The sequence below is a fragment of the Pygoscelis adeliae genome, unplaced genomic scaffold (assembly GCF_000699105.1).
Source record: "Pygoscelis adeliae isolate BGI_AS28 unplaced genomic scaffold, ASM69910v1 Scaffold513, whole genome shotgun sequence".
NCBI classification, from domain to species: Eukaryota; Metazoa; Chordata; class Aves; order Sphenisciformes; family Spheniscidae; genus Pygoscelis; species Pygoscelis adeliae.
In genome coordinates, this window is record NW_008824591.1 from 1,518,368 (window position 1) to 1,545,386 (window position 27,019).

Genomic DNA, 27,019 nt, shown 5'->3' on the forward strand with positions numbered 1-27,019 from the left:
ATTTACCTGCTGGAGAGCTGTCACCTTGCTATGGCATGCCAGACCTTTCCCAGGAAGCCAGAAACTCAGGTCAATCTGCTCCACAGAAGGTCTAAACCATGACTTTTCTGTCCCATAGGGTGGTGAAAGGGGAAAAGGAAAGAAAAAGTGTTTTTTATGAGAATGGTAATAAAAATATGGCAAAGAGCACATTTCAGTAAGTTCAAGCAGGGGTAGACAGTCTGACGTCCTGCACAGTGGCTAAGTCACTGGGCTGAGATCTCTCTGTTGCTTTTCTTTTCCAGGAGCTGACTAACATAAATCACATCAGCTGTCCCAGGAACCAGGAACAAATCTGCAGATCTCAGCCAAAAACCCTGATCCTTGGAGTCCCACCACCCTTCTGGTCCCAGAGTCCGGGGCTGCTCAGGCATCAGCTCCCAGGAGCACTTCCAAGGAATGGTGACTTTGCTGGCAAGGAACGAGCCACTTCAAACTGAGGAATTTGGATGCTTCACTGCAAAAACAGCGGGTCAAGTTTAAGGTGAAATTCTTGGCCCCCTGCTTTTGTTTCTGATGATTTTTGTAGGACAAAGCTGCACCCTGCTTCGGAGCCCTCATCTCCCCGTACACCTCACCCACTGGACACCACCTGCCCGAAGCAGCATTTGTGCTTACATTTGCCATCTGGGATGTGCAAGCAGTCAAAGATCTGTTAGAAAAGCAACACAATTTTGCTTTCTTTATTACTGAGAAATCAAAGACCTCATGTGACTTTGTAGATGACTTAACACATTTATAGACCAGGAAGGAAGTTGAGCTGCACTGCTTGCTTCACTTTTCAGTGGGGCGGTTGCTGCAAATTCAACCTCATTAACTCACAGCTGTGCAGAGGGATCAGAAAATGACTGCCCAAATGACCACTGAGCCCCCCAAATGTTGCTTCTTCAACATCAAGACAGCGACAGTCGCTCTAGGGATCTTCCATGTGGTAAGTTACAGGACCGAAAAGGGGGACAGGGAGAGGGAGACAAGAAAAGAGGGGCGGAGGTGTAATCTTTGCAGAAGGTGTAATCATTGCAGATCACAAGGTTTCCTGACTGTTGACTTTTCTATGTTCCCAAAAGAGAAAAACCAATGATTTAAGAAGGATGGACAAAAGAGGAGAAGGTGGCTGGGGGAAGGGAAGGGACAGGAAAAAATTTTTTGTACTGGGAGGGTTTTTTAACTATTTTTTCCCTGGCTCTACCAATTGGAGCTCATGGAAACTCACTCTGTTTCCTGTTTTTCCCTTGCAGCTTAATGCAGGAGCTCTTACCCGTGCGGGGGTGTGTAGCTTGGCCAGGGCTCAGCGCGGCTACCTGGACCTGTTGGTTAGAAACTGGGCAGCACATTGGCAATGGAAACCGTGGGAGTGCTGAAATTATGGGTCACCGGAGGGAGGAGGGATTTGGGCAAGCAAAGGGTGGGTGGGCAAAACTGCCTCATTTTTCCCTACGGCCAGTTGGACACTATATGCACGGTTTTGGTTTCCGTTTGGATCTGTGGCTGTGTTCAGCTGCCAGGCAGCTGGCGTAACTGCTATGGGGTGGGCACAGATGGCAGCGAGCAGAGGCAGCAGAGCCTGGAGGGACATTTCTTCCCCTCCACCTGGTTGCACAGAGGTGCTTTCAGGTGGCTTTAAGTCATACTGAGGATGTGGTTTCTCGCACAGCAGAGGCACTTAAAATAATCCCATCTGTTGCACTCAGTGTGCACAGTCACGGGTTGGGAGCCTGCAGGGTGATAACAGTTAACGGGGGCTCTTAACCCGCGCCTTGCACAGAAGAAGTGGAGTGAGGGGAGCTGTAGCCTGCAAATATGTGCTGGGCATGGCAGCTGTGGCAGCCGTGCCACGCATGGGAAGGACATGCCGTGGTCCCCCTCCAGCACCGGTCTGCTTTCCTGGGGCAGCAGGAGCTATCCAAGCTGCCTGAGCAAATCCCCACTGCACCATAGCCCCCTCCTCTCTCACACAAAGCCGAGACAGCGGTCTGACGTGCTGGTTTAACGGTTTTGACTTCCACGATGCCATGCCTGCATACGTTGGTGGAGGATTCAACTCATGAAACAAAAGGCAAAGAAATCTGGAGATCAGCTTAGTTGCTTTTTTTGATAGTAAGATAAAGGAAAACATTCAGTGAGTGATAGGATTTTATAAACACGCCAGGAGTCATCAGTGCTGTGGGTTGCTGGAGGCAGCGAGTGAGGAGGGTGGCTGTGCTTGGGCACAAGTGCTGCATCTCTGCACCTCCCTGGTATGGGGCAGGAGATGGTCCCATGCCAGCCCAGAGCAGGAGAGCAGAGAAACTTGGGTCTACACCGCATCTTCATGCAATGTAACTGCCCACACCTTTCCCCTGGCATTACTTGAAAGCCAGGTGTTGCAGTGGCATTTCCATGCCATATTTTAATCATTTGGGGACCTCAAAAACATTATGAGATTGCTTAAAAGAATCATGCAATTTCATAACCTCTTTTGCCTTCTGCTTTTTGAGCATCTAGATTACCCCCTGGGCAGGCTACTTATCTTTTTGCCACAAGCTCAAAGCTTATAATCTCACTGCTTTAAAGAAAAAGAAATTGCTGCATTTCTTGTGCATTCTCATGACCCACAGACACAAAAATTGAAACATATGAAAGCTGAGAATTTGCAACAGAGCACAAGCAATTTTGGACAACCAATTAAACAGATAGCCATCACAGAGGGATGGTCATGAACTGTTTAGAAATGGGACCCTTGTAGGAAGTATAGCCAAGATCTGAAGAGGAGCTGGCAAAATTAAAGGTCTGTGCAAAGGTGGGAAACACAAGACAGGGAACTACAACACATTTTCTCCAGAGGGCTATAAGCACGCCGTGTGACGTGAGCTATCTGTTATCAGAGGCGAAACAGAGGTACAGAAAATGAATTATTTTTTCCTAGCTGGGAGGGTGAATCATAAAAAAGCCTCCTTTGTCTTTCTCGAAAGTCAGCAAATGCTTTGAACTGCGGCACATTTTTCTCATAAGTGTTTCACCATGATGCCACTAACAACAATAGAGATTCCCGATCTGCACTAGTGCGTGATGGAAGAGAATGAGACACCACCTCTCAGTGCTGGTGGCTAACAGGGAAAACTTCCAGTGACATCATATGAAAGATGTGTTATTTCAAAAACGCTTTGTGGGTCTGTTGAAGACACCAGGTGAGTTTTGAACAGCAAAAGGGAGAGAGCCTTGGAGTGAGCCTTCACAGTGCTCGTGGGAAAGAGGTTCAAAAGGTCTGCTGAGGGCAGGCAAGAGAAGCTGCTTTTCTTTGCAAAATGGCAAAGGCAGAAGTCGTAAGACAGATGTCCAGAGTCAGCCCCAAAGTCCAGCAGCCTCCCAGCATGTCTCCAACACAGCCAGCAGCGGCTGCTTAGAGAAGAAGGTATTGGAAGCAGGACAGGTACCAAGTGATCCCTTCCCTGTGCATCCTCTGCAGTCAGCACGTCAGAGACTTCTTGAGCTTGAGGTTACATGAAATCTACCGTGTTTCCTAGCTGTTGTGTTTAATAATCTCCAGCTCTGTTCTGCTCACATTTCCTTTTCAATCATTTCTTTTCCATGTTTGACAAATTCTAGTGTAACAGGGTTGTCTATGAGCAGAGGCTGTTTCATACACAGTCTTTTTAATTGCTGTGGATGTTACCCCTCTCCTGGCTGTTAGCAGTGGAGACATGGTTCAAATCAGAAATTATGTGTGATATACTTAGTTGTAGTTTATACTTTATCCTATATAAATAAACGGGTAGGTATCTGCGACAAAACACTTGGATTCTCTGCATTGCTAACTAAAAGAGGGTAAAGGACTGATCCTGGGCCCTGAAGCCAAGGCATGCTGCCTGGCTTGGGGTCAGCCCCTTCTGGAGAAGACTGGTCTTGAAGAAAAGTGGTTGGAGTGGTTCAAACCAAAGCCAGGGAGCAAGTTAAGTATGGCAGTATGGGCAATCAGGGGTCTAGTGCTGGAGCTACCCATTGACCCTCTTTTATGTGGGACAAGTCTGCACTGAGTATGAATGTGACTGAGACCATTTTTAAAACAGACTTGCCCGTCACCCACAGCACATCTTAAGCACATTCACAGGAAAGGACTTAGCAGTAATAACTCCGCTTGATATTTTAATGAGGACCAAACTCTCACATTGCAGTCAAAGCCACCTGCATGTGTCCCCTTTCTGCTCTGCCAGGGCATGATTTGGCTTCACCCTTTACCTGACAGATCACAAGCAACACGAACTCACCGTGGGATGTCACCATGGGTTTGGTGAGGATCCTGCAGAGCCACAGCTGGGTCCTTGCTCTGCTCTCCCTCTGCTCACATTGGTAGTCCCCAGTGTCAGGGGTAGGAAACATCCCGTGTCTCTAAATGACAGCTCTTGTGCAGTTCAACCACCATTGCAGTGACCAGCTGGATGTGGCTCGTGGTCAGGAGGTTTTGGGGTCACCCTCTGAAACTTTGTGGTGCATCATTGCAAAACCAGAAAAGTGATTACCAGAAGATATGCACAAGCCTGATGTACAAGATCAATGCAGGGCATGTGGTGACAGGGAGCATTAGCAACTAACATGCAACTTGGGTTTAGAATTAGGAGCCAGAGATGCTCTTGAAGACTGGGGTTGACCCAGTAAAGGATATGGGGAATGGACAGGGGCAGCTTGAGCCCTCAGCTCTTCAACTCTGCTGGCTCCTGATAGAGTGACCGTCACTGCAATACCAGAGCCTCTAACTCCCCAAGTATCTGCGGGTCCCAGTGTCTGAACATACTGTATCATCACAGTGGGTTTCTTTTACACAGAACCCCTTGGGAAACGGTTTGATTTTTGGAGAAGGTTGTCTTGCCTTACTGCTTTAAGAGATAACACAGAATAGCAAATATCTTTTCCCTACCTCTTCTCCACCTTTTTGATCATGTAGCTGCAGCTGGGCAGAGGGAGGGAAAAAGAAAAGGGGATTTATAACTCAGCAGTGATTTGGATGGTTTGCTACATCAATACTGTTGGTTTGTATCAGTATAAATTATGGCTGTGGGTCCTAGTGATGAATCATAGTGATACTGGGTGATAGTAATGCCATCAAACACAGGCTCTCAGGCTTTGTGGTAATGCCTTGTCCTCCTATAAATTAGATTTGTCTCACTGCTGATCTCTCCATAGTCAGTTGAAATAAATCGTGGGCATTCTCAAACAAACGGGGAAGAAGAAGGAGGGGAACGAGGAGGGGACAAGGTTGTGTGATTAGCAAAGCTTCACTGGTGTTGTGAGGTGACTTGCAGGTGACTTTCAAAGAAAGCATGGAGGAATTTGTCCTTCTGCTCATTGGCTTCTCCCAGGCATGAAGAAGATCAAGCTATTTGACATTAGCTTCAAGAGCAAGGCCGGAAAGTTGCTTCTGTGCATACAGCATGGGCAGAAAACCTGCAATTTATTTGCTACTAGTCCTTCATTAGAGCCAAAGGAGGTCTTAGAAAGCAGCATGTCTGTAGCTTGGTCTGGCCTCTGTCGCAGCCAAGCTCTTCTCTTTGCCAGCTCTTTAACTCAAGGAGCAGAGTCTCATCTCTGGGACCTTCCCCAGGTTCCAGTCCTCACCTGTGGACGTGACTGTTGCTGGTACAGAGCTGTGATTCATTGCACCTTCACCAGCTTGTGGCTGACCTGAGATGTTCAGCAGACCCTGCGCTGCTCCCTCATCCTCCTGGAGCATCTCTGTTGCACAAACAAGAGGGGGAGAAAGAGGCAGCAGGAAGGAAAAAGATGAAATGTTTTGAAAGGAAACCAAATGGAAGCTAAAAACAATCCTCACTTCATCCTACCCTGCCACAACAACCACTTTTAAATTAAAGGAAGAAAAGGTGAAGCACTGAAAGTACGGCGTTTATATGTGGTGCTACTTGCCTTGAAAGTGCTGGGTGTCACCTGCTTGCGTGCATCGCTGTCAGAAACCTTCGCAGCACCCCAATGCACTGTTGGAGCAGCATGTCACCATCCCCATTGACCCCTGTCCATTATGGCTTCAAGCTCGCTGGGTGTGAAAAAAAAAGGAGCAGCCGTCACACCAAGTCCATGTGCGTAAAGATAAATTATTTGAAGATTAGTCAAGCTGCACATATTTCAGAAAAAAAAAGGCACATGACACAACCTCTAACAGCAGTTTAACCCTACTGCAGCTGCAGCAAAATTATTCACCAGGGAACAGCGGCTGTGTGCGTCATGCTGTTAAGGTTCTGCCTTGCAAGACACCCCCAATTTAACCACCTTGGTTTAACGACTGGCTCTACCTCAGTCCTACACTATTTGGCTAAGTCATTTCATTTCCTGGTGTTACAAATCTTTTACCAAGCACTCCTTTTAAACGGAGGCAGCAATAAGGTGAGAGGTGTCCTCCAAAAGTTGCAGCTGTAGGAGATAACATAAGAAGGGCTGACTGGTGGAGGGGCTGGGCGACTGCAGCACGCCAAGTGAGCTGCAAATTGAGTGCCGGGAGGTGAAATTCCCTTTTTTAAGCCTGCCTCTCTCCTGTCATGACATAGCAAGAAGAAAGGGAACTGAATGTTTGTCTGAGCAGTCCTGTCTGTCTGAAATGGGAACCTTTCTATTTTTTCTGGAGCTGAAGGGTGAACCTTGAGTGAGAATATATACAGCCTTGCGGAGCAAGGAGGGACAGGCAGACACCACATCAATCTTTTTCTACCTTCTTCTCAAATTGAGGCGAGCAGCCCACTGTAGAGGTGTCATCACCTTGTACGTACATTCTCTGCAGGAATAAATGAGATTGTCACATGCCAGGCAGCAGCATGTCAAACCCAAAGTCAGGTGATGGAGAGGTATCCTGGTCCTCACACGGCACTTGTGATCAAGAGCTGAGGGAAAGACACGCAGATCATTGCCTGTTTTATCTCGTTGCAGTTCAGTGGCTTGTTCTTTCTATGCAAAAGCCCTTTTAAATGGAAAGTTTAAATCAACTTTCACTTTAAAAGTCTTCTTAATCTTTCAGGTTGGGCTTGGGTTTTCTATCTATCTGATGTGTACTTATTTTATGTGACTGCAGTTGGTCTGGTTGTGTGGCTTATTTCAACACTTGTAAGGAATCCAGGAACTCTTTTGCTCTACTTTCCCCTCTTTGATAGACATTAGAGATGGTTCTTCGTACTGAAGTTTAGGCTCTGGCTCTGCTCTGGCTGTAAATCCATCTGGGATGGGAGCATTTGGGATTTGATGTCCTGTGTTCACTCACTTGTCTTTCAGGAATGCAACTGATGTTTAGGGCTCAGATCATCCATTTTGCTCAGGCCTCCATTTAACATAAACCCAAAAAAGCAATTTCTTCCTGTATTTCCCATGTTGACATTTGAGGGGTTTGACCAACAGTAGCAATAAGGGAAGCAAAATCTCTTTGGGAACATGTACATGAAACCTCTCAGAGAAGTTAGGGTACTTGAAGTCAACATGTGATCTCCATGTGTAGCTAGTTAAGTGATCCTTTACATCCCAGGGGAGACCGTCAAGTGTAAAGAAACTCCAGATCAATGCAATTTCATCCTTGACAAGGTTCAGTGCTTCCATGGGACTTCAAACACTGTTACATTAAACTGAATTAATATTAACTTTCTTGTGTCCCCATGTAATGAGATCTAGATATTTCTCCTTTTCCTATCAGCCTCATGAACAAATTGCAAAGTTCATTTACTGCATGGCAAAAAAAATGAAAAAAAGTAGTGTGTCTCATGTAGCTATTGAACAATCTGATATCAGACAGGCCAGGAGAAAACATGATTCATCTTTTCTTCCAACTCAGGCTCTAGACAGTATTTTAAATTCAGAGGGAAGGCTAGTGGTGGAACACAGTGTCCCAGTCCCCACTGCAGCAAGAGTGTGGCTTGGTGGACGCTCACTCTAGAAGCAAGGGGGTCTGGAGGACGTGCTACAGCTCTTCTGAAAACTGCACGTGCAGCTTGTGGCACAGAAAGTTGATGAATTTAGTTTTGAAGATAGTTTCTAGGTCTCCTGCAGCTAACGCAGAGACAGTATGAGAGTCTGCATTCAGTTCCTGTCGCTGCTGCAGGCCGTGCCACCCAGCCTTGCTTCCCCATTTCAGGGCAATGTGAAGTCTTTCTTTCCATGCCTCTTTGTTTTGTTTGCTGGCGGTGTCAGCCCTAGAACATCTGACTATAAGTTACTCCAGCCTGAACTCTGCCTGGGTCTTGTATGGCACCTCCAGCCACTGCTCTGCAAAAGACAAAAAATATTTCTTCTGCTCACTTACAGTTAGCTTTGCCTCATCTCCCTGCAGTTGCTGGTTTTGTGTTGTTTCCCATACATAAAGTTTGCAAACACGAGCGCAGACCACAACAGTTCTGTTCCTCCTTGCCTGCATCACTTCTTTAAGTGGTTGTTGAAACAAAAAAGACTGCTATAGCTATTGTGGAAAAGTTGTTTCAGCTATACAGTACCCGAGCCTGGGTTGATCTTGGTGGCAGATACAGACTTGCTTCCTGCGTCAGTGTGGGGTTCGGGTGACTCAGAGACAGAGGTTGTGCAATCCAGATAAAATGGCTTCTGTCATTCACCACTTTATGACAACCGCTTTTTTGTGGATGGTACTTTTGTTGATGGCTCATGTCCATGGAGAATAGTCTGCAGAATGGGTGCTCCCAGTGCTGGACCCAGTGTTGGTGGGGTGAAGATGGAGAGTCATGTTTGCACAGGTTTCTCCGTTGTTTGCACACCTCAGGATTTCCTTTTCTGCAGACTCAGTTCCCACGTCTCCGAGGAAAAATGCACAGGGCATGATGGTCCCTGCACTTCTCCTGGTCTGACTCCTGCTCTCTGCTCTCAGGCTGTGCCCTGTTATTGTGGCAAGAGGTCCTCCTGGACAGGGGTAAAGCTCAAGCAGAGAAGAAGCGACAGCTCTTTGCACAGCAGCAGGGTGGTCAGAGAGCTTGTCCAGACAGTGACACACAGCTGCAGGGTGACAAGCCTGTTTCCTGCATCCTCGGAGAAAGTGGCAGCAGGCTTCCTCCCCAACCACCCACGCTGTTAAGCCCATTTTAAAATAACACAACACACACTATGCTGCTTTTGGAAAGTGCAGCTGTAGGTATAGGACTGGCAGACCATGCTGTGCTCCAGCTTCCTACAGCTGAAAAACGCAGAAGAAATGAAAGACATACCAAGCATGAGGGAGGACAGCAGAGATCGAAGAACGAGGAATAAAATTATGAACAAGATTGGATGCATGGTGGAGTCAGAAATGTCTCACTACACAGTGCTGAAACTGTCAGTAAGGTGATGAAGGAGCAATAAATGGCCTCAGAGTAGTCCTTTACCCCAAGGGGTGTTATTTGTTCTGACAACACTGTGGGCAGTGACTGATACCTCGAATACTGTGTTCAGTTTTGGGCCCCTCACTACAAGAAGGACGTCGAGGTGCTGGAGCGTGTCCAGAGAAGGGCAACGAGGCTGGTGAGGGGTCTGGAGAACAAGTCCTGTGAGGAGCGGCTGAGGGAGCTGGGGTTGTTTAGCCTGGAGAAGAGGAGGCTGAGGGGAGACCTCATGGCTCTCTACAACCACCTGAAAGGAGGCTGTAGCGAGGTGGGGGTCGGTCTCTTCTCCCAAGTAACTGGCAAAAGGAGGAGAGGAAACGGCCTCAAGTTGCGCCAGGGGAGGTTTAGATTGGATGTGAGGAAAAATGTCTTTACTGAAAGAGTGGTTAAACATTGGAACAGGCTGCCCAGGGAAGTGGTTGAGTCACCATCCCTGGGGGTATTTAAAAGACGGGTAGATGAGGTGCTTAGGGACATGGTTTAGTGGGCATGGTAGTGTTGGGTTGACGGTTGGACTCAATGATCTTGGAGGTCTCTTCCAACCTTAATGATTCTATGATTTTATGATTCTATGATGCTCCGTTGTGGCCTTGGACTTCTTGTTCTCATATCCACAACAAGTTTGGTCCCCTTGGCATGTGCTGTCTGTACACACTGGCAGGGTGGGATTGTCCCCAGGAGGGATGTGGTAGGGTGTCTGGCCTTGTGGCTACTCGTTTCCTGCTTTTACTTGCACAGAAATACCCCAGACTATTGGACTGAGACCACAGTCTCTAGACCTCACTCCATCTCACAGTTTGCTAAACTCAGAATGGGATGAACCCTGGAGCCTGGGGTTTGATAGTCCAGTTCAGAAACTTGGAGAAAATAATTTTGGTTCAATGTGAAAAAAGCACATTTGGAGATTTTTCTCAAATAAAAAAAAGAAGGAAAATGATATTTTTGTCAGTGAAGTAGTATAGCTAGACTTACAGAGACATCTTTATTCTTTTTGTGTTTCTTTTCACACTTTAAAATACTATTGTTACATTTAGCTCCATTCTGAAGCAAAATGCAATTTCAAAATGAAAAGCCAGGACTTTCTGAATAAAAAATGTTGAAACAAAACTCATTAACTTTGTAATTCATCCATCCTCCTTCAGAAGCTGGCAGAAAAAGACAGTTAAACACAAACCATTAATAAACTGATAACTTTTGCCTCAGTGTTTCCTTGTAAAGGATTTTAAACCCTTCATGACTGTCTCACTTGGAGACCCATCCTGCATTTAGGACTGTGGGTACTGTATGCTCCCTGGAAACAAATTTGTTGATAGGAAGTTGGCCCAGGGCCCGCTGAATTGTGTCTTTCGCTTTTGTTCTCCTAGGTTATGAGCGTTTTGCTGCTGATTGAGTACTCCCTGGAGGTGGCTAGCAGGAAAGGCTTTTGCAGAGACCTGGACAAGGATTACTACAGAATTGGTAGGTCACCGGGATGCTGGAAAGCAGCAGAGGTCTGTGGGGTTGAGAGGGAGCCCAAGGTCACACATTGGTCCCTCTTTCTTTTTCATCAAAGAAAATTGGAAACTGGTATTCAGAGCAGATAGGCCAAAAGCTCAGACCCAGAGAAAATTTGGGCTCTAAAGATTTGGATTTTGGTTTAGGCCATGGCTGTATTGGCTTTTGGGAGACCAATGTGGAGCCCAGTGAACTTGCCTTTATTTCAATGGATCAGGCCCTCAGCCCAAACTCTCCAGTACCCTCATACACCTCCAGCCTTCCCACTCCCTCTGCAATACACTTTGCATTAATCTGACAGTCCTGGTTTCCCCTTGTCTTTCTTTTCACCAACTGTAGATCATTTAGGCCTTATACACACTGTTGACTACCTTCACATGCTGGGCATTTTCCAGGAAAACACTGAAGTGTCTGACCAACTCCTCGGTGGACCTTGTCTGGCCAGTGACCTTGGGGTCCCAGAGTTGGGAGAAATCGCAGCCCCACACTACATCCCACGGGTGCATGGGCTACCTGACGTTGCCATCAATACCCTGCCCTCTATGGCATGGAGCCATCCTCTTCTCATCATCCATCACGCCATGCAGGGTTCTCCTACCTCACAGTTGAAGGCACTTCAGAGTGCCACACCAGCCCACCTGCCTTTCCCCCCGTCCCTTTGGCCCCCATCCACAGATGTTCCCAACCCCTGGTGTTTTTTGCAAAACATTGTCTGGAAGAAGCAGCCAGGCTGTTTTATATCCCACAAATACTCACAAGTATTATATTCACCACAGCTGATTGAATTCCTATGGCTTGAACTAGGAAGGATCTAGCTTGGCTTTCAGGGACCTGGTGGATTTCTCATGTGGGGTGCAATTTAAAAGAAAATAACTCCCCGAACCTCAAATATTACTTACTCGGTATAATTTTGCATGAAGCTGTTTAGAAACAACAAATGCAAGGTGCTTTTTCCTTTTCTTAGTCACTTTTCGGTGTAAAACCACAACTTGAGATAACCCTTCTCTACTGTGTGCAGAAAGACGGAAACCAGACTCCCACACCCTGCATTGTCTCTCCCTGCGGAGAAGGCTCATAGTCAGAGAAAAATGCAACCCAGAGCAGCAAGGACTTGCCTGTTCCCTGCTTTTCCAGTGTGTCCTTCCCCAAACTGCAAGCATGCACAGAGAGGCCCCCTATAAGTGGAGGAAAAAGCAGTCAAGTACAGCAGATTCCTGCACATGCCAAACTCCCTTGTCCCCGGGATAGGAGTCAGACACAGTGGAAAGCACCAAAAACAGGCATAGTCACCGTCTGGGTGAAGTCATTGCTAACAGACAGGTTCACATTTTTCCAAAGAGACCAGCTGGGTTTTAGGAGGCACCACTGTGATCTACCAAGGCTGTTTTGAAAGGCATCAAAAGTGAGCAGAAGATGGAAATTTGGGTGAGTCCTGCTAATAGGACACCAAGCAAGGGTCTGCTGGTTCACATCTTTCACACAGGGCGTTATTTCCAAAACAGACCAGTCTGGGCGGGTTGGAGGCTACTTTGCTTAGCTGTGGTCCACACAGGCCCCTCTGGAGCTGTGGCTCAACTCAACACCCAATGTAGACTTGCAGGATGACTGCTTTGGAAAATGCTTTCTGCAGAGCTTTCCCGTTAGGGCAACATGCAACACACCGAACAGGCTCTAAAACCTGGCTGTTTTCCAGGTGGCTGGGATCAGCACAACATTAGTAGGAGAATGCAGTTTTCCATTTCTGTAATATATGTTTCTGGTTTTAATTTTACAGATACAAACTGAAGAACATAATGCAAGTGGGACCTTAAGGTCTTCCTTCCTTTACTGGGCTTGTGGGGTTTTTTGTTGTTTTTTTGATTGCTTGTTTTTGTTTTGATGTACCTGGCTTGGACATGGGCACAGTTGGAAATATTTTTTCCTGATGGTAGAGTATGCACAAACATTCTGACTAATACAGTGATCTGAACTGCTGAAAACTGAACATGATATTTGCAGATCAGAATACTTTCCCACAGATACAGTTATGTAAAAATGACAGTTGTTTTTCATTATTTTTTGCAGAAAGATCATCCAAGGCCAATAATTTTTACTTTTCTTCAAGTATCTAAGTAAAATATTCTTTAAAGAAAAAGAAACAAATCATTGAGACAGATTTTTCAGATAATTTCCATACGAAACCATTATATGCTTTCTAAGCAAGACATGCATTTCTGCAAATCCGGAGGGTTTTCTTTAAGAATAGAACCATTCTGAGTGAAATTGGCCCTGTTTTTAACACCACCCCCTCTTCCCACGCAATCAAAATGACAGGTCTTCCCCCTCCCCCTCTTCCACTGCCTCCTACACAAAAAGGAACATTTTATAATGAAATCTCCAGCACTTCCACTTGGCTTCTCTTCCCAAGCATTTCAAAGGGCTCTGCTTGGGAGATTGTGAGTGTTTTCTGATTATAGTTGGAATAAACAAAGTGCAACCCTTCTATTTCCAGAAACTAGCAGGGAAGCAATACAGCAAAGCAGTACAAAAAGTTCAATTTGATTTCAAAACCCAGATGGAAGAGTTGGAGAACAATTTGGGGAGAGGTTCTGTTGATGCCCTCAGCATCTGCTGCTCTATTTGTAGATCCTGCCAGATTAAAGCACGTCTCAGAATATATAATGTTAATGCTGTAGTCATGGCCCAAGAATATAAACAAGGCAAGGTTTAGGGGAAAATGCTTTTCACAAGATACAGTAGGAAAAAATACATGTAGGAGTTCTTTATAAGGAATCAGAGCTCCCTCAAGATTTCTCAGCAGTATGTTTTGCTGCCTTAAAAAGAGGGGCTGGGATGGGCCTCAACTTCCACAGGTATGGTCAGGGAGGGGAAGGAGAATTGGGATTGTTGTAGGTTTTTGTGATTGCCAGGGTAATGGGAAGGGTGACTGGGTCAGCTGCCCTTAGAAGAGGGATGCAGAGTCCCTTGCAGCCTGCTGCTCCTTGCTTTCTTGACTTACAAGATGCCACAGGCAGCACAGGACTGAGAGCGCTCCTCTGAAATTTGTTTTTCAATGAAAGTTGACCAAGAAATTAATATAAGAGCTGCTGAAAATGTTGGATTAAAATGGGAAGAAGACCCAGATTCTTCTTTGTCTTTGAGAGCCTTGAAGATGATTTCCCACCCTTAGTGGGGTCAATGCCAGGATGTTGGCTAATCTGAAGTAGGTCTAAATTTACTACCTAACTAATATTTAAGAAATAACACAAGATTAATTTGGCCAGGCAGAGGGAACAGGAGACAAACTTTGTTGTGTGGTGATTTGGGGCATTCTTTTGCAATGTGGAAGAACTAGGTTCAGATCTCTATGCTCTATCTCACGTACAGCAGAAATTTGGATGTGCATTTCCCATGCAGCCTCCCCCGTTTCCAGTCTATTACAAAGCTCATCCTGGAGCTGAGAAGCCTTCCTAGCAAAAGTCCTCTTGGCAGTGCTTCATTCCTGAAAGCATATGAGCTTTGGCAGACTAGCTTTTCCTGTTGGAAAAATAAAACCAAAGAGCAATCCCCCCCCAAACATTTCAGTTAAAACCTCCCTACCAGTTCTAAGCTGCTAACATGAATGGTTTTCTGCCTTGAAAAGGTTACACCCCACTGCTTGCCATAGGTCAGATCTTTAGGATGTCTTCAATTCATGCCTGTGTACAGTCTCAGTGTTAAACACTTTTATTTTTCATTAATGACTATAAAAATTGAGGCTATGGACAAAGTATAACTGGAAAAGTTGTTTCAATTTCTGTCCAGTCAGCCAAGAAAAATACCTCAGTTATGTCTGAAGACCTGTGTGCACAGCATATACCATATCCTATGCATACCATTTCCTATGCAGAAAATGTTCCCTCCTTCTCTGATGAAAAGCGAATCCAGCCAAAGGGACTGGGAGGCGTCTTTCCCTTGCTGGTCTTGCTTATCCTTTGAATGCGGCTGTCCAGAAACAACTCCCTGCAGCTTATCAGCAACACCGAATCAGACACTGCCGTCCTTGACAATCTGTGAATGCAACTGTTAAACCACAGCATTATGAGCCCTATTTGTATTTCCCGTGCCAGTTTATTGGTCCATAAAATAGAAAGGGGTTTCTCTGCATTCATGGGAAATATTAGGACTCATTCAATGTCCCTCCTGGCTACATTCAGGGCAAAAACCCTGATGAGAAGTTAATAAAAAATAGACATTTGGCAAATAAATGCTCTCTCTTCATGTTGGATGGGTGCGTTTTTTTGGTACTACTTGCTAGTGTTGCAAATATCTAGTGCAGCTCTGCGGAGGCTCCGTCAATTGCCCCCATTCTGCTTACACCACCTCCCCAAGGAAAATGGCATTTACTTCACAGCATATATATATTCCTTCTCATTAAATTCCCTGGGATCTCTGGGAGACCCGGATAGTCTCAGAGAATTTGAGCAAGAAAAAGCATAAGAAAGAGCATGTTTATTTATTTGTTGCTGCCTTTTATTCCTGTATGCTTTTGGAAGAAGGCGCACCTCAAAGGGGGCAAGCTCTCACCAGACTCTGCCAGCAATAAGGTACCACTGTCAGCGTGGAGGTGACTTGGGAACTGAAATATTCTTGTAGGTAGGATATTCTAGGTCTATAGGAGTAAAGCAGGCTTTGTGAGGAGCAACATTTCTTCCCTGCCTGATTTTGTAATCATTGAATCAGAGCAAAAGTAAGGGGGATCCCTGGAGGTCTCCAGTCCAAACTCCTGCTTGAAACAGGGCTGACTCCAAAGCTGGGGCAGCTTGCCCAGGGCTTTGTCCAGTTGAGGTTTACAGATTCCCCAAAATTAGAATTCCACAACCTCTCTGCATCCCTGTTCAAACTGCATCACTTATTGTAAGAATTTTCTTCCTTTTATCTGGAATTTCCTTTGTTGTAACAATTGCCTCTTGTCTTGCAATAACAGCCCTCAAAGAGCCAACGCACCTTCTACAGGGACAAACCCTGTTATTCCCTGAATACTCTGGTACTTTTTAAGGTGCTGTAGAGAAAACAGGTTATTCCTGAGATAGGCACCCATATGAACATGCGGGAGGAACAGAGGGAAAAACCGTGGAATGATGCCCCTGTGTTCGAGATTATACAGGTGCTCAAACTTGGTTCAAGGTTCCTAAATTTTGCCCTTTTCTGAGGGTTTTTAAGTACAAAAAAGACAAACATTCATCCCACAAAGGCCAACTAAGCATGAAGGGAAATGCTGAAGAGACTTAAAAATTAACGTCTTATATTCTTGGAGAAGAGATGCTGGGCACGGAAAGAGCCTGTTAGTCACAGTAATGCAGTCTCTAGGGTCTGCTGTGGCCGCAAGTGCCTCAAACCCCTGGGATCCCCAGGGATCTACTGGTGGTTCTGGAAGGTAACTTGCCACTCTGCCGGTCCTTGCAAAGTATTCCAGGTGGCATTTGGCCTCTCTATAACATGTACCACATTCCCATCTCTTGGAGGGTTTGCACAGACAGGGCTAAGAGCCAGCAGCTACCACTAAGGGGATCACTCCTTTAGCCCATCTGCTAAATGTGCTCCCACAAAGGAAGAAGTAATTTTGTTTAAGTAAAAACTTTGATTAGTGAGATTCAAATTCATTGGTACTAAAAAGTCCTGGAGCAGAGATCTGCTGCCAGCGGAAAGGATGCCTATATTTGCTGTTAACAAATAGGAGGCAGACAGTGCCTGGAAAGTTGTTTTCTCTTGGTTTTCCTTTTCTTTCCATCCCTTTGTGTCTGTAGGGTTGTGGGCTTTTTGTTTCTTTGTTATTTTGTTTAGGGTTTTTTTGATCTAGGTTCTGCTTGGAAAGTTCAGCTGGGTTCTGCCAGCAATTAGCCTGCAGAAGCAACGACCAGTTGCCCAATTAATTAGTGAGCCTGCCGAGAGAGCTGGAGCATAAGACCATGTAGAAAGAGGCAGAAAAACACAGCTGCCTTGAATCCAAGGGAACACCGTGCTAAAGAGATAAATCCTCTCTGGGACAAACTTCTGATGGTTGGTTCTGGGAGGAAAACCAGAGGAAATGGCTTCAGGCAGTTTGGGGCTTAATGGGACTGGGACTGTCTCCTTTTATGGCTCTTCCTATAAAGGCTGAGTCTGTCTTCTTTGTTAAGCTCTTTTGTTTTGAGTTTATGCTGTCCCCGTGTTAATCTTTGGTTCTTTGCGCACCAGATCACAGCCTTGTCTCTACTCTCCTGCTTCTGAAAGGTGGGTTTGATTTTCTGCCTTGAAGCTTAGGCTCTTCCCACCACCCCTGTGAGCTGCAAAGCTGTGAGCAGCCTCTTCTGCAGTAAAGCCCTTTCTCCGTTGCCCTCTCTGTTCTCATTTGGAGTTTGCTGGATTTGGGTTTTCTTTCTTTGCTGTTTCCTAAGACTTCTTCCTCTTCTGTGTTTCAATTCTCATTACTTTGTGGGAAACAGATCCTGAATTTGGCGTTTTTATCAGGTTGTAAGTAAAAGTTATTTTCTTGTTTTGTGCCATCAAAACTCTTTTTTCCTGATGTAGATTAAGTGTTGGATACTTTTGATCACTCCCTTAGGTCTTGAATGTTTGACCCCTCCATGTGCAGCAACTCACCTAGTGCTGCTCCCTCTCTTGAGATAAGCTATTTTTGCTTCTTTAGGGGATGCAGCCTCCTCAAAGTGTTTTTCTCTTTGACACCCAGAAGGAAGAGGCTTCTCATGCCCAGGGAAGGAAGTACTGATCAGATCTTCTTTTCAGACTAAAGGTTCCTCATCAGCAAATCTCATTTCTCGATGACACTCGAGTGTGATGTTAATTCTGTAAGGGAAGTTAAAATATCTTTTGTATCAATGCATTTAAATGAACTAAAGTGCACTCTCTGCTAGCAGAGTAAGGATGTGAGGAGTGTTGCTGTTGGTGCCGCCTGCCCTTGCTGCCAGATGTGTCTCAGCCCACCTATCAGGCAGGTCCTCTACAACCCTGGAAGGGCTCTAAGAGCTTCTCAGTATCATCTTTGGTCCTTTCTTCAACTGGCATTCGTCCATACCCACATTGCTTAGCAGAGCCTGGATGGAGTACTTGACAGTTTGCATATGCTGCAGCATCTAAGGGGTGCCCATCTCCTGCCAGATGTCATGGGCAGCATGGGGTGGTAGGTCTGCCCTTCTCCAGCATGGGTCTCCCTTTGACTCAGGCTGACTGTTTGCATTTGCTCCCTCAAACAGAGTAACCAGCCAAATTATGATACAGCTGTAACTGCTCCGATGCAAATGTTTTGTTGCTGTGAACAGCGGTGTTGGTGTTAGCTGCCTGAAAAAGAGGGGTGGGTTTCTCTGCCTCAACATCTTTGTAAATTATTGTATTCTATTGTCAGCAAAGCTAGGAAGTGAGTTAAGGACGCTTCCGTATATGCCCAAGCTCTGAAATACTCCCCCACCCACTAAAAATGTAATGTGGTACCAAAACTATAGGCAAACACTCAAAGCTGGGGCAGATGGAGGGCATTTTCATGGGGAAAAAAATGGGTAATATGGAGCAGTGAAGGATTTCAGAGCAGCTGGAATATATCAGGGATCCAACAGGCTAAAGCACAATTTCTATATTTCTTTATGAAAGCAAGTGAAAGGGGTAATGGAAAAAATAGAGTTAGGCACTAGATTTATTTAATAGCCATGGAATAAATTGGGCAGTTGGCAGGGGCGAAACCGAAGCAGTAATCAAACATTTCTGATGTTTGAGAAACACATCTATGGAAAGGATCTGTTGCTTTAAAAAAGTCAGAAAAGTTAAAAGTTTGGCTCTTTTCTAATAAAATTAAACCCTTTATTCAAGCACTTGGGAGTTGGAGACCCCAAACAGACTGTTGCTATTTTAAACTCAGGTAAAGCAATAAGAAAGAAATAGGAGAGTGAGTTGGAGGAGGCACTGTGAAAGGCTGTACATTATGCAGAGGCAGATAGAGAAAGTAGCAGTGTTTTGCCTTTGGACTGAGCTGCCCCCTTTTTTTTTTTTTTTGAAGAAGCAAACCAACTTTACAAAACACCTCACACTGTCTACGAACACCAAATGTGTATACTGCACAGTGCAAGCAAGGCTTTGGTAGTCATCATCAGGGCAGGGTGCAATACCAAGAGGGAAAATTGCTTCCTGGGAACTGTTCAGTGGGAAGCTACATGTATGTAAGAGATCACCTTCCTGCACCCAAAACAGCTGACAAAGATTACCTTCAGCCCTGTAGGTAGAGCTGTCTCATGTTGTTCTCCTCACACATTTATTTTTAATGTGTATGTTGCATCCTACAGCTACAGAGAGTGGGGGTGAGATATTTCACCCTGAAACTCTGTGGTCCATACCAGCAGTGGGTGGTTAAAACTCATGCTTCTTGTCTGCTTGCCAGTCTTGCAGATCTTTCATCAGATTTCACTGTTGGTTACTTTATCTGTCTTTGAGTCTCAAAATAATTCCCAACTCAGACTTATTAATCATTAGCTAAAAGCACTCTGCCTTTTTTTTTCCTACTTCATTTTATCTTAATATTGTAGCCTAGGATATTTAAAATTTCAGTCCAGGCAATAAAGGCTTTCGGCTCCCACGTGCCTGAGCTGACAGCTTGCTCAACCCGGTGGCTGAAGAAACAGGAGCTTCAAAGACAGATGAAAAAGTGGGTGTAGAAAGGGAGAAGAGGGTTACCTTCAGGCTGCATGGCATTCATTCCCCCACATATACAATTCTTTCTGCCAAGTTATCACACTTTAACTCTTCCATAGTGGTGTGATTGAATTTGGACATTAGGCTCCAGCTTTCAGCAATGTGGTAACTACTTTTATTACTTTTAGCTGATGTCATGACCAGTTTCCTGTTGATCATCATGCTGTTTGTCATCAGCTTCAACCTCCTTCTTGGTGTGGTGAAGGTATGTTCTCAGCAAATGATATTTCACTGCTGGCTGAGGCCTCTCTGAGTTAGGAGGTATTAGAGGAGGGGACTAGAGGATGCTCACTGAAAATGCTGAAGGGTGATCAAAAAAGCAGATAAATATCTCCACTCTTCTACAGGGGTGGAAGGCAGCTGGTTTGCAGTCTCAGGCTCATCTGCAAGGCTGTTAACTGCCAGATTTACCAAATCTGGGTGATATTTCCATCACGACTATTTTTCGTGTTAAGGAATGGAAATGTTATTATTTGGAAATGTTGCTTTACTGCTTCATTTCCTTGCTCTTTTGCAAGTCAGATCCTGAAGGAGAACTGTAACTCCCCTGTTACGCTGGGGATTCCTTTCCCATTTCAGGAGAAGAAATGACCATGCATTGGTGTGGGAACCCAGCTTTCTCTGTAGTGGTAAACTTTGGGGACAGCTGAATGACAGCTCTGATGGGATCAAGTGTCAATGTCACATAGTGAAAATTCACAGAAACTTTCCAAGGGGGTGAAAAAAAATCAGTGTTGATGCCCTTCATTGTTTCTGAATCAATTGTCACTTACAGTATGTGGAATTAGATGCAGAAATTCCAGGAAAGTATTTATTCTTGGAGTACCTTAATATATGTCCTTTCAGGTATTGATAGCTGGTCTCATTCTCCCACTCACAATAGAAATAACTGGCATTGTTTTTCTTTCTCAGAAAAGGGAACGCCTCCTGATCCCGTTCCTTGCTCTACAAGTCATAGACTTTCTCCTCAGCCTCCTAACAATGTTCAGTTCCTACATACAAGTCCCAGCAATCATTTCTGTGTCCTCCCTTAGCCACACGGTAGGTAACAGCTCACTTCTGGGGTGGTCTTCTCTGTTCTCTGTGAGATGGAGACCAATGCATAACGTAGGAATAAAGGATCATTACCTTGGGCCACAGCTCTTCATGGTGAGGTAGTTTCTATACTGGCTGGAGACAGGATGCAATCCTTGGGGGCTAGAGGGTACGCAAGGAAAACTAGTGACAGCTGGGACATTGTTTAGTTTCCTATGCCTGGGAATCTTCCTGTTGATTTTATTTTCTGTCTCATGGCTTCGGGAAGGTCGTTCTGGGTGTGCCCATACTAGGAAGGGTTTGCTGGAGATAAGCTAGGAATATCACTGCTCCAGCTAGAGGCCACTTCTGTGGAGCTTATGCAAATCAGCCCAACAAGATGGCTTTCTCATCATTTTGGCTAGTATAAGTGAATTAAATAGCTTAGGCTGTCAATGTGAACAAAGCACAGGCCCTGTGTAAAATGTGGAAAATCTATAGAAGTGACGCAATCTTGTAATCGTAACCAAATTCCTGTTTCCTGCCCTTCTTGCAGCAGGGACACTCGAAGATCCCTTTCCTGGCTCTGCAGCTGCTGGACTTCTGCCTGAGTATTCTCACCCTCTGCAGCTCTTACATGGAGGTCCCCACCTATCTCAGCCTCAAGTCTTCAGATAATGGGGTAGGTTATGAGCAAGCTCAGCTCATTTTTCATGCTGTGAACCCCTATGAAGTTTCTTTCCGTGGCTGTTAAGACAGAGTAAACTTTCTCTGATCTCTATGGTATACCCAGAACTGCTCTGTTTGATGACACAAGAGGATTTTCCATATGTTCTCACCAACACGGTGTTCTTGACTGACAGCTTGGTTCTGCGTGTATTTCTTAAAAGTACACCTTGTTTTTCTTGTAAGAATGTTATGGATGCAAATTGCAGAGCAAAATTATTTGGATAGAGCCTGCATGCATGCATTGAAAATGCATATACTTTTCATCTTTATTAAACAGTCACACTTTTAGTTCTCATTTAAATAGGCTTCTGAAAATCTTTGCCAAAGACGTGTAAACAGTAGGAGGAAAAAAATATCCCTGTACTCTTTCTGATGAGGAAAGGAAGGTGGCCTGCCCCACCTTTCTGAGAGGCAGCCTGAGAAACTTGCTGAGATCTCCACCACTTTGTGTGACCCTCATAGAGGGAACTGAGACCCTCATTTATGACTGAGACCCTCTCCCTCTTTCCACAGGGCTTTTTGCCAACCCTGGAGAAGTTACCAACAGAGGAATATGCCAAAGTGATGGTCACCTTCACCATTGCGTTCATTGCTGTCCTCTTCCTGAAGGTAAATGGCTGCAGGGTCTGGTGAGGCTGAAATGAAGCTCTCTTGCCTGGGGGGTAGGAGGAATTGGTTTTACTTCTCTCTCAAATCTGCCAGGGCATTGGAAAGCCTTGTTGGTCTCTCTTTGGGCATAATAGGAGCTATGCCTCAATGTAGTGTCTGAGGCAGGTCTAATATTCAAATCACTGGTTTTATGCTTCTGAAGATGTGAGTTATAAAGTAAAAATCTCTCTTATACCCAGAAACTATTACTGCCCATTCATCTCTAGAAAGATAACATGTTTGAAAACAAATATAGGAAACTCTTCTGCTATTGTGTGCCAAAATAAATTAGATCATTAAGCAGCAGGTTAGATCTTCCACTTGGGTAAGTTGCTGTATCCGCACTGATGTAAGCAGAGTTATGCACACTGATACCCTGAAATTTAATTAAAACCCGTGAGCTGCTAAATCCTGCTTACATCTCAGAAAACTCCACTGTGAGATCGTTTTTATTCTTCTTGCTTCAATGGATGAGAAAACAGGTTTTTCACTGAGGGGTTTCAGACCAGCTAAGAAAACCAGATCTTTCCAGGTACTTGAGCAGATTCTGTCACAGTGAAAAATGCTACTTGTTAGCTGGAAAGCATTTTTTAGTCAGACTCTTCCCAGGTGGCCAGAGAAGCCAGTGTGGAGTGGAGTGTCTTGTATGATTGCACTGCAGACATGACTTTAGCATATCTTTTAATATTTGCATAAACTGCGCAATAGCAGTGGAGATAACCCTGAAACCCAGCCGGCAGTGTGTGTCTTCAGCAGAAATCTCACTGACCTGGCAAATCGGTTGATTTGAATTTTCCACAGGGTTAGCTACAAGACTGCTTAACTTGCAATGACTTCTTGCACTGGAGTTTGTAGGAGGAGGGGATGGGGGGAGGATAATTAAAAAAAAAAAATGGACAGGCATAAGTACTCCTTGGTCTACTAAACTCCCCGAAACAAGTCATTAGAAACCCCATCCTTTAAACTTAGTGATAATCCCTCCCCTCTTCTATGTGTAGCAAAACCATTTTCATGAGAGAGTTCCCTCCAAGTGATAAAGATCTGATGAGTAACATAACATGAAAATTTTAGACCTAAAAAGGCCGTTTGGCCAATTTTTAGGGCCCATTGGTTTCAATTCATTGAATGCCCACACCAAGGTAGCATTTAAATATGTTGGACTAGCCCAGGATCTTTTTGCATAAATTGACTTGCTTAATGACCCATCGCAAGTATTTATTGCTCTTAAACTAAAATGTTTTTTCTGTGTATCTGGTGCTGTTTGCCTCCTAACTTGCAGTTACTGTCTCCAAATAGTTATCTGCATCCCACACCATAGCATAATTCAGCTGAAAGATGGTCTGTCAGACAGAGAAGAGATGGGGCACCGAACGCCTCTGCCAGTGACCTCATATGAGACCTGCAAGACTTTGCTCACCCTTTTAGCAGGAAAGATTTCTCTGACAATGCTAGGGGGATGGTAATGCTCCTCTCCCTCCTTTCTCTCAGGTAACACCACCCTTTGCAGGGAGCATGTCCTGTTGCAACATGGAAGTCTCTCCATGCAATTTCACAGCTCCTTACCAGTGTGGTCGCTGGTTGTATGTTTACTTGTAGAGCCCCAATGGTGATATCATCAGTTGTTCAAGTCTAAGTTCCTTGGAGATGCGAAGTATTCAAAGGGCAGAGTGAGTGAAGGGGTGATGCTTACACAGCACCATTAGGGCAGTCTCCCTTGATGATCTGTGTATCCACAAGTAATCTTTATTTCACCTCAGTATCATAAAGTCATCCCCCTCCACCACCACAGTGATAAGAATGCAGAAACCAAGGGGAATAAAACATTTCTGATGGGAAATGAAAGAAAGGGTTTAACATAATTACTTCTGAAGTAGCTCGCTTCCTGACCTCTAGGACAAGCTTCCCATCCACTTATAACATCAATGGCTGCCAGAGAAGTTTTCCCTCTTCAATTCAGTGTGGAGACGGATATCCTGCAGTGACTCTTGAGTGTTTTGAGTTAGCCAGTAATGGGATGATCCCAAGGTCACTGGCTGCCTTTACATAAGCTGTATGTACTAAAGTATTCTGCTCAAACTTGCTATTGCTTGCAGCAATCTTAACTGAAGTCAACTTCATTGAATTCGGTGCAGATACTGGGTTGGCACTGCAGCAAACTCTTCTAGTATCAAAATCAAAGAAAGGATTTTTTGTGTGTGTGATTTTTTAGTTTATTGGGGTTTCTTTCATGGATGAGTGGGCGGTTTTGTACAGTTTGTGCGATGGCTTCAGTGTCTTGCATGTTTGCTTTCTGTATGAAGAGGCTTTTGGAAGGGGGAAGGTTTTTGCAGTATTCCCTAAAGGTAGTCAAAGTTTGGATTTACCTCCTCATCACTGGAAGTTTGTTTGAGAGATGGATTCTTTCAACTCAGATACTTCATTCTTGTTCTCGTTCTTTGTCTTGGCTTTGTGTCAAGACAAACAGTCCTCATTGTTCTAGGAAATCCTAAGCTACATGGCTTGTTCTCGGGGCATGTAACTCCCTATGTTCCTTTGAAAATGCCAACTGTTTTTAAAGTAGAGTCTTACGCCAATAAAAATAAGAGGCACACGACTTCGCCTCGCTGCACAGAGTAGTGAAAATATTTATTTAATATGGTATGTTTCACAGGCCTTGCTTATTTTCTTGTGCCACAATCCTTCAATCGATCCATTTTTCTCAGAAAGGCTCTATTTATTGCATTTTGTAACTCTGTGAGGTGCAAGGCAGTCTTGTCAGAAAAGTGTAATTATTACAAGTATAGGATTTTGTTGAATGAGCTGATCTTTCAGGTCCATCCTTGTTGACCAGGGAACCTTGGATCTCTGGGAGGTGGATGGTTGTGCCCAAGGTGCTTTTCTGAGACAACCAAACTTTGTAGCCTGCTCAGAAAAATAACATGAAAGACATGACTTCCTTTCCTACCTGATGACATTGCACTCTCAGAGGTCTTAAGCACGTGCTTTATATTTGGTGGTATTACTAGTCCTATCGATTTCCCACACCAGTGTACTGTTCCAAATAGATGGAGTTGTCACCTTTCTCTTGAAGGATCAAGAGAGACTGATTTAAGCCCCTGGGATACATGGTCCCAAGCTTCTCCCTCCAGAGAAGAGAGTAGGACAATAGCAGGCTGATGACAAAAGTGGAAATGCTCTTGTTGACTTGCAGTGCAATGGCAGACTTCCCTTTCCCTTTCCTTTTCAGGCCTATATGTTCAAGTGTGTCCTGAGCTGCTTTAAGTATATTAAAGCCAGCAAGAGAGAGGAGGTGAAATTTGACCCACAAGCAGTTGAAAAGGTGAGTAAAGACTGCTTCAGATTTACACCATGAAAAGGCACGGTTTAGACTGATGAGATTCATGATGATCCTTACTTTTGCTACTTTGGTGGTCTGAGAGATAGTTCAACCCTTCAAATGTGCATTAACAGGTACTAATAATCAGTTTCCAATTATATTATATTCCTTTAACTTTACTTTTGTATAAAATCTTTCAAAGTCAATGGTATGTGCAAGGAACCTGAAACTCGGGCTTCAGGCAAAGCGGATAAATGGGAATATATCACTTTTATTCCCTGATCCAGAAATGTGTTTTTAATTTCAGCTGAACTTTGGTTTCTGTGCCTAATAGTGCTACCCTTGTTTAAAATTAAGTTTGTCTTCACCTTTCATTGGATCGATGTCTGAGTGATTTTGTGCACTGCCCTTCACCTTAACAGTTTGCTAAATAATGAATATCAGTGTCCTTCCTTAGATTACTGATGATCTCTTTAATAATAGCATCCAGCTGCTCTGACACAATGGAAAGATATTGAAGACCTTCCAAAAATAAGAGATACTGTAAAGAAGGATGAGAAGTGAAGAGGAAGAATATGGAATGTGAAGTGTAGGCATTTGTCTTGTTGAAACTTGGCAAATATGATAAGCCTTGTCTTGCCAGCAGCGTGTGCCCTGCTGTGCATGTGTCATGGCCCTCTGCAATGATCTGAGCTTAGCTTCTTTGCTTAGGCAATGAGGCTTATATTCTGGACATTAAAGAGCCTTGGTCCATTTATTGCAACCATGCTTCGGGAAAAGGAGGTAGGACTGGTAGCAAAGTGGTTATGAAGTGCTCCTGACCTCTAACTCTTCTGGATTTTTGCCCTTTATGTCTCACAGCCCATGTAGTTCTTTCACCCTGCTTTGAACTAGGTAGAGAAACACATCCAAGATCAAATCCGCTTGAAACCCTTCATGTGATCCCCAGAGCATAACTAATGGTCTTCTCTTTCAGGTTGTGCTGCCATCTTATGAGGAAGCCTTAGAGTTGCCTTCCAAGGAATCCCCACCACCCTATGTAGCAGTCTAAGCTCCACTCATGGAGAGAAGATGACATCTGTATTGCTGTTGGTGCCTCTTACTCCTTCTGTCAGATAGTCAGCCTTATTGAGAAGTCCTTACTTTACAGCAGTATCATGCTTATTACAATCCAGCTCACTTTATGAGCCTGCAAAGAGTGATGGTGAACCGCTGGAGTTGGTGCCTTGTTCTTCACTGGCAGTTTTGACTTGGTACAACCAAGCTGCAGTGCTAATTTTAATAAACTTGGCACCAGGCACCACAGAGGTTCCCATCACTGGCCTCTAACATCTGGCTGATGTGAAGTGTAGGCACTGACCTGAATCCCTTGTCAGGCTTGCTTTATGCCGGCAAGATGCTGTTTCTCATCTGTCTCACATCTAACTCAGCAGCTGAGACATTTAGGAAGTGAAATGGGGGGAAAAAAGGCAAGAACCTTTTTGCTGAGGTAGTCAAACATGAAGCTATGCTAACCGGCATCTTTTAATGAGGACCCTACGGGAAAGGGATCAGCAAAAGAATGAAGATCTCAAATGAACTACGATGCAGCTCTCATCCTGTCTGCTTATGATGATGATTAATAGTGTGTACTCCGGAATATAGAACTTGCAGGAATTGTCACAGTATTGCTCTGATGTTTTATACCCGAGTGTTTGCATTTTTTTGCTTTTAGTGTGACTTGAAAGATGAGTTTCAATAAAAAAAGTTAATGGCTTCAATA

The 27,019-nt window shown here is 44.5% G+C and overlaps 1 protein-coding gene across 1 annotated transcript; it reads left to right on the forward strand.

The window, feature by feature from the left end:
* The first annotated feature begins 802 nt into the window (after positions 1 to 802).
* On the forward strand, positions 803 to 27,019 carry LAPTM5 (lysosomal protein transmembrane 5). Its single transcript, XM_009322233.1, has 8 exons — positions 803 to 970; positions 10,727 to 10,820; positions 19,679 to 19,755; positions 20,463 to 20,591; positions 21,121 to 21,246; positions 21,807 to 21,902; positions 25,168 to 25,260; positions 26,234 to 27,019. The coding sequence occupies exons 1-8, from the start codon at positions 884 to 886 to the stop codon at positions 26,306 to 26,308; spliced, it is 777 nt and encodes a 258-aa protein (XP_009320508.1). The 5' UTR covers positions 803 to 883; the 3' UTR covers positions 26,309 to 27,019.

Excerpts from the sequence above, each read along its gene's own strand:
- LAPTM5 (XM_009322233.1), top strand. The coding sequence starts at position 884 with ATGACTGCCCAAATGACCACTGAGCCCCCCAAATGTTGCTTCTTCAAC. Across the intron at positions 19,756-20,462 it reads TCCTTCTTGGTGTGGTGAAG|AAAAGGGAACGCCTCCTGAT; the intron begins GTATGTTCTCAG and ends TTTCTTTCTCAG. Across the intron at positions 25,261-26,233 it reads ACCCACAAGCAGTTGAAAAG|GTTGTGCTGCCATCTTATGA; the intron begins GTGAGTAAAGAC and ends CTTCTCTTTCAG.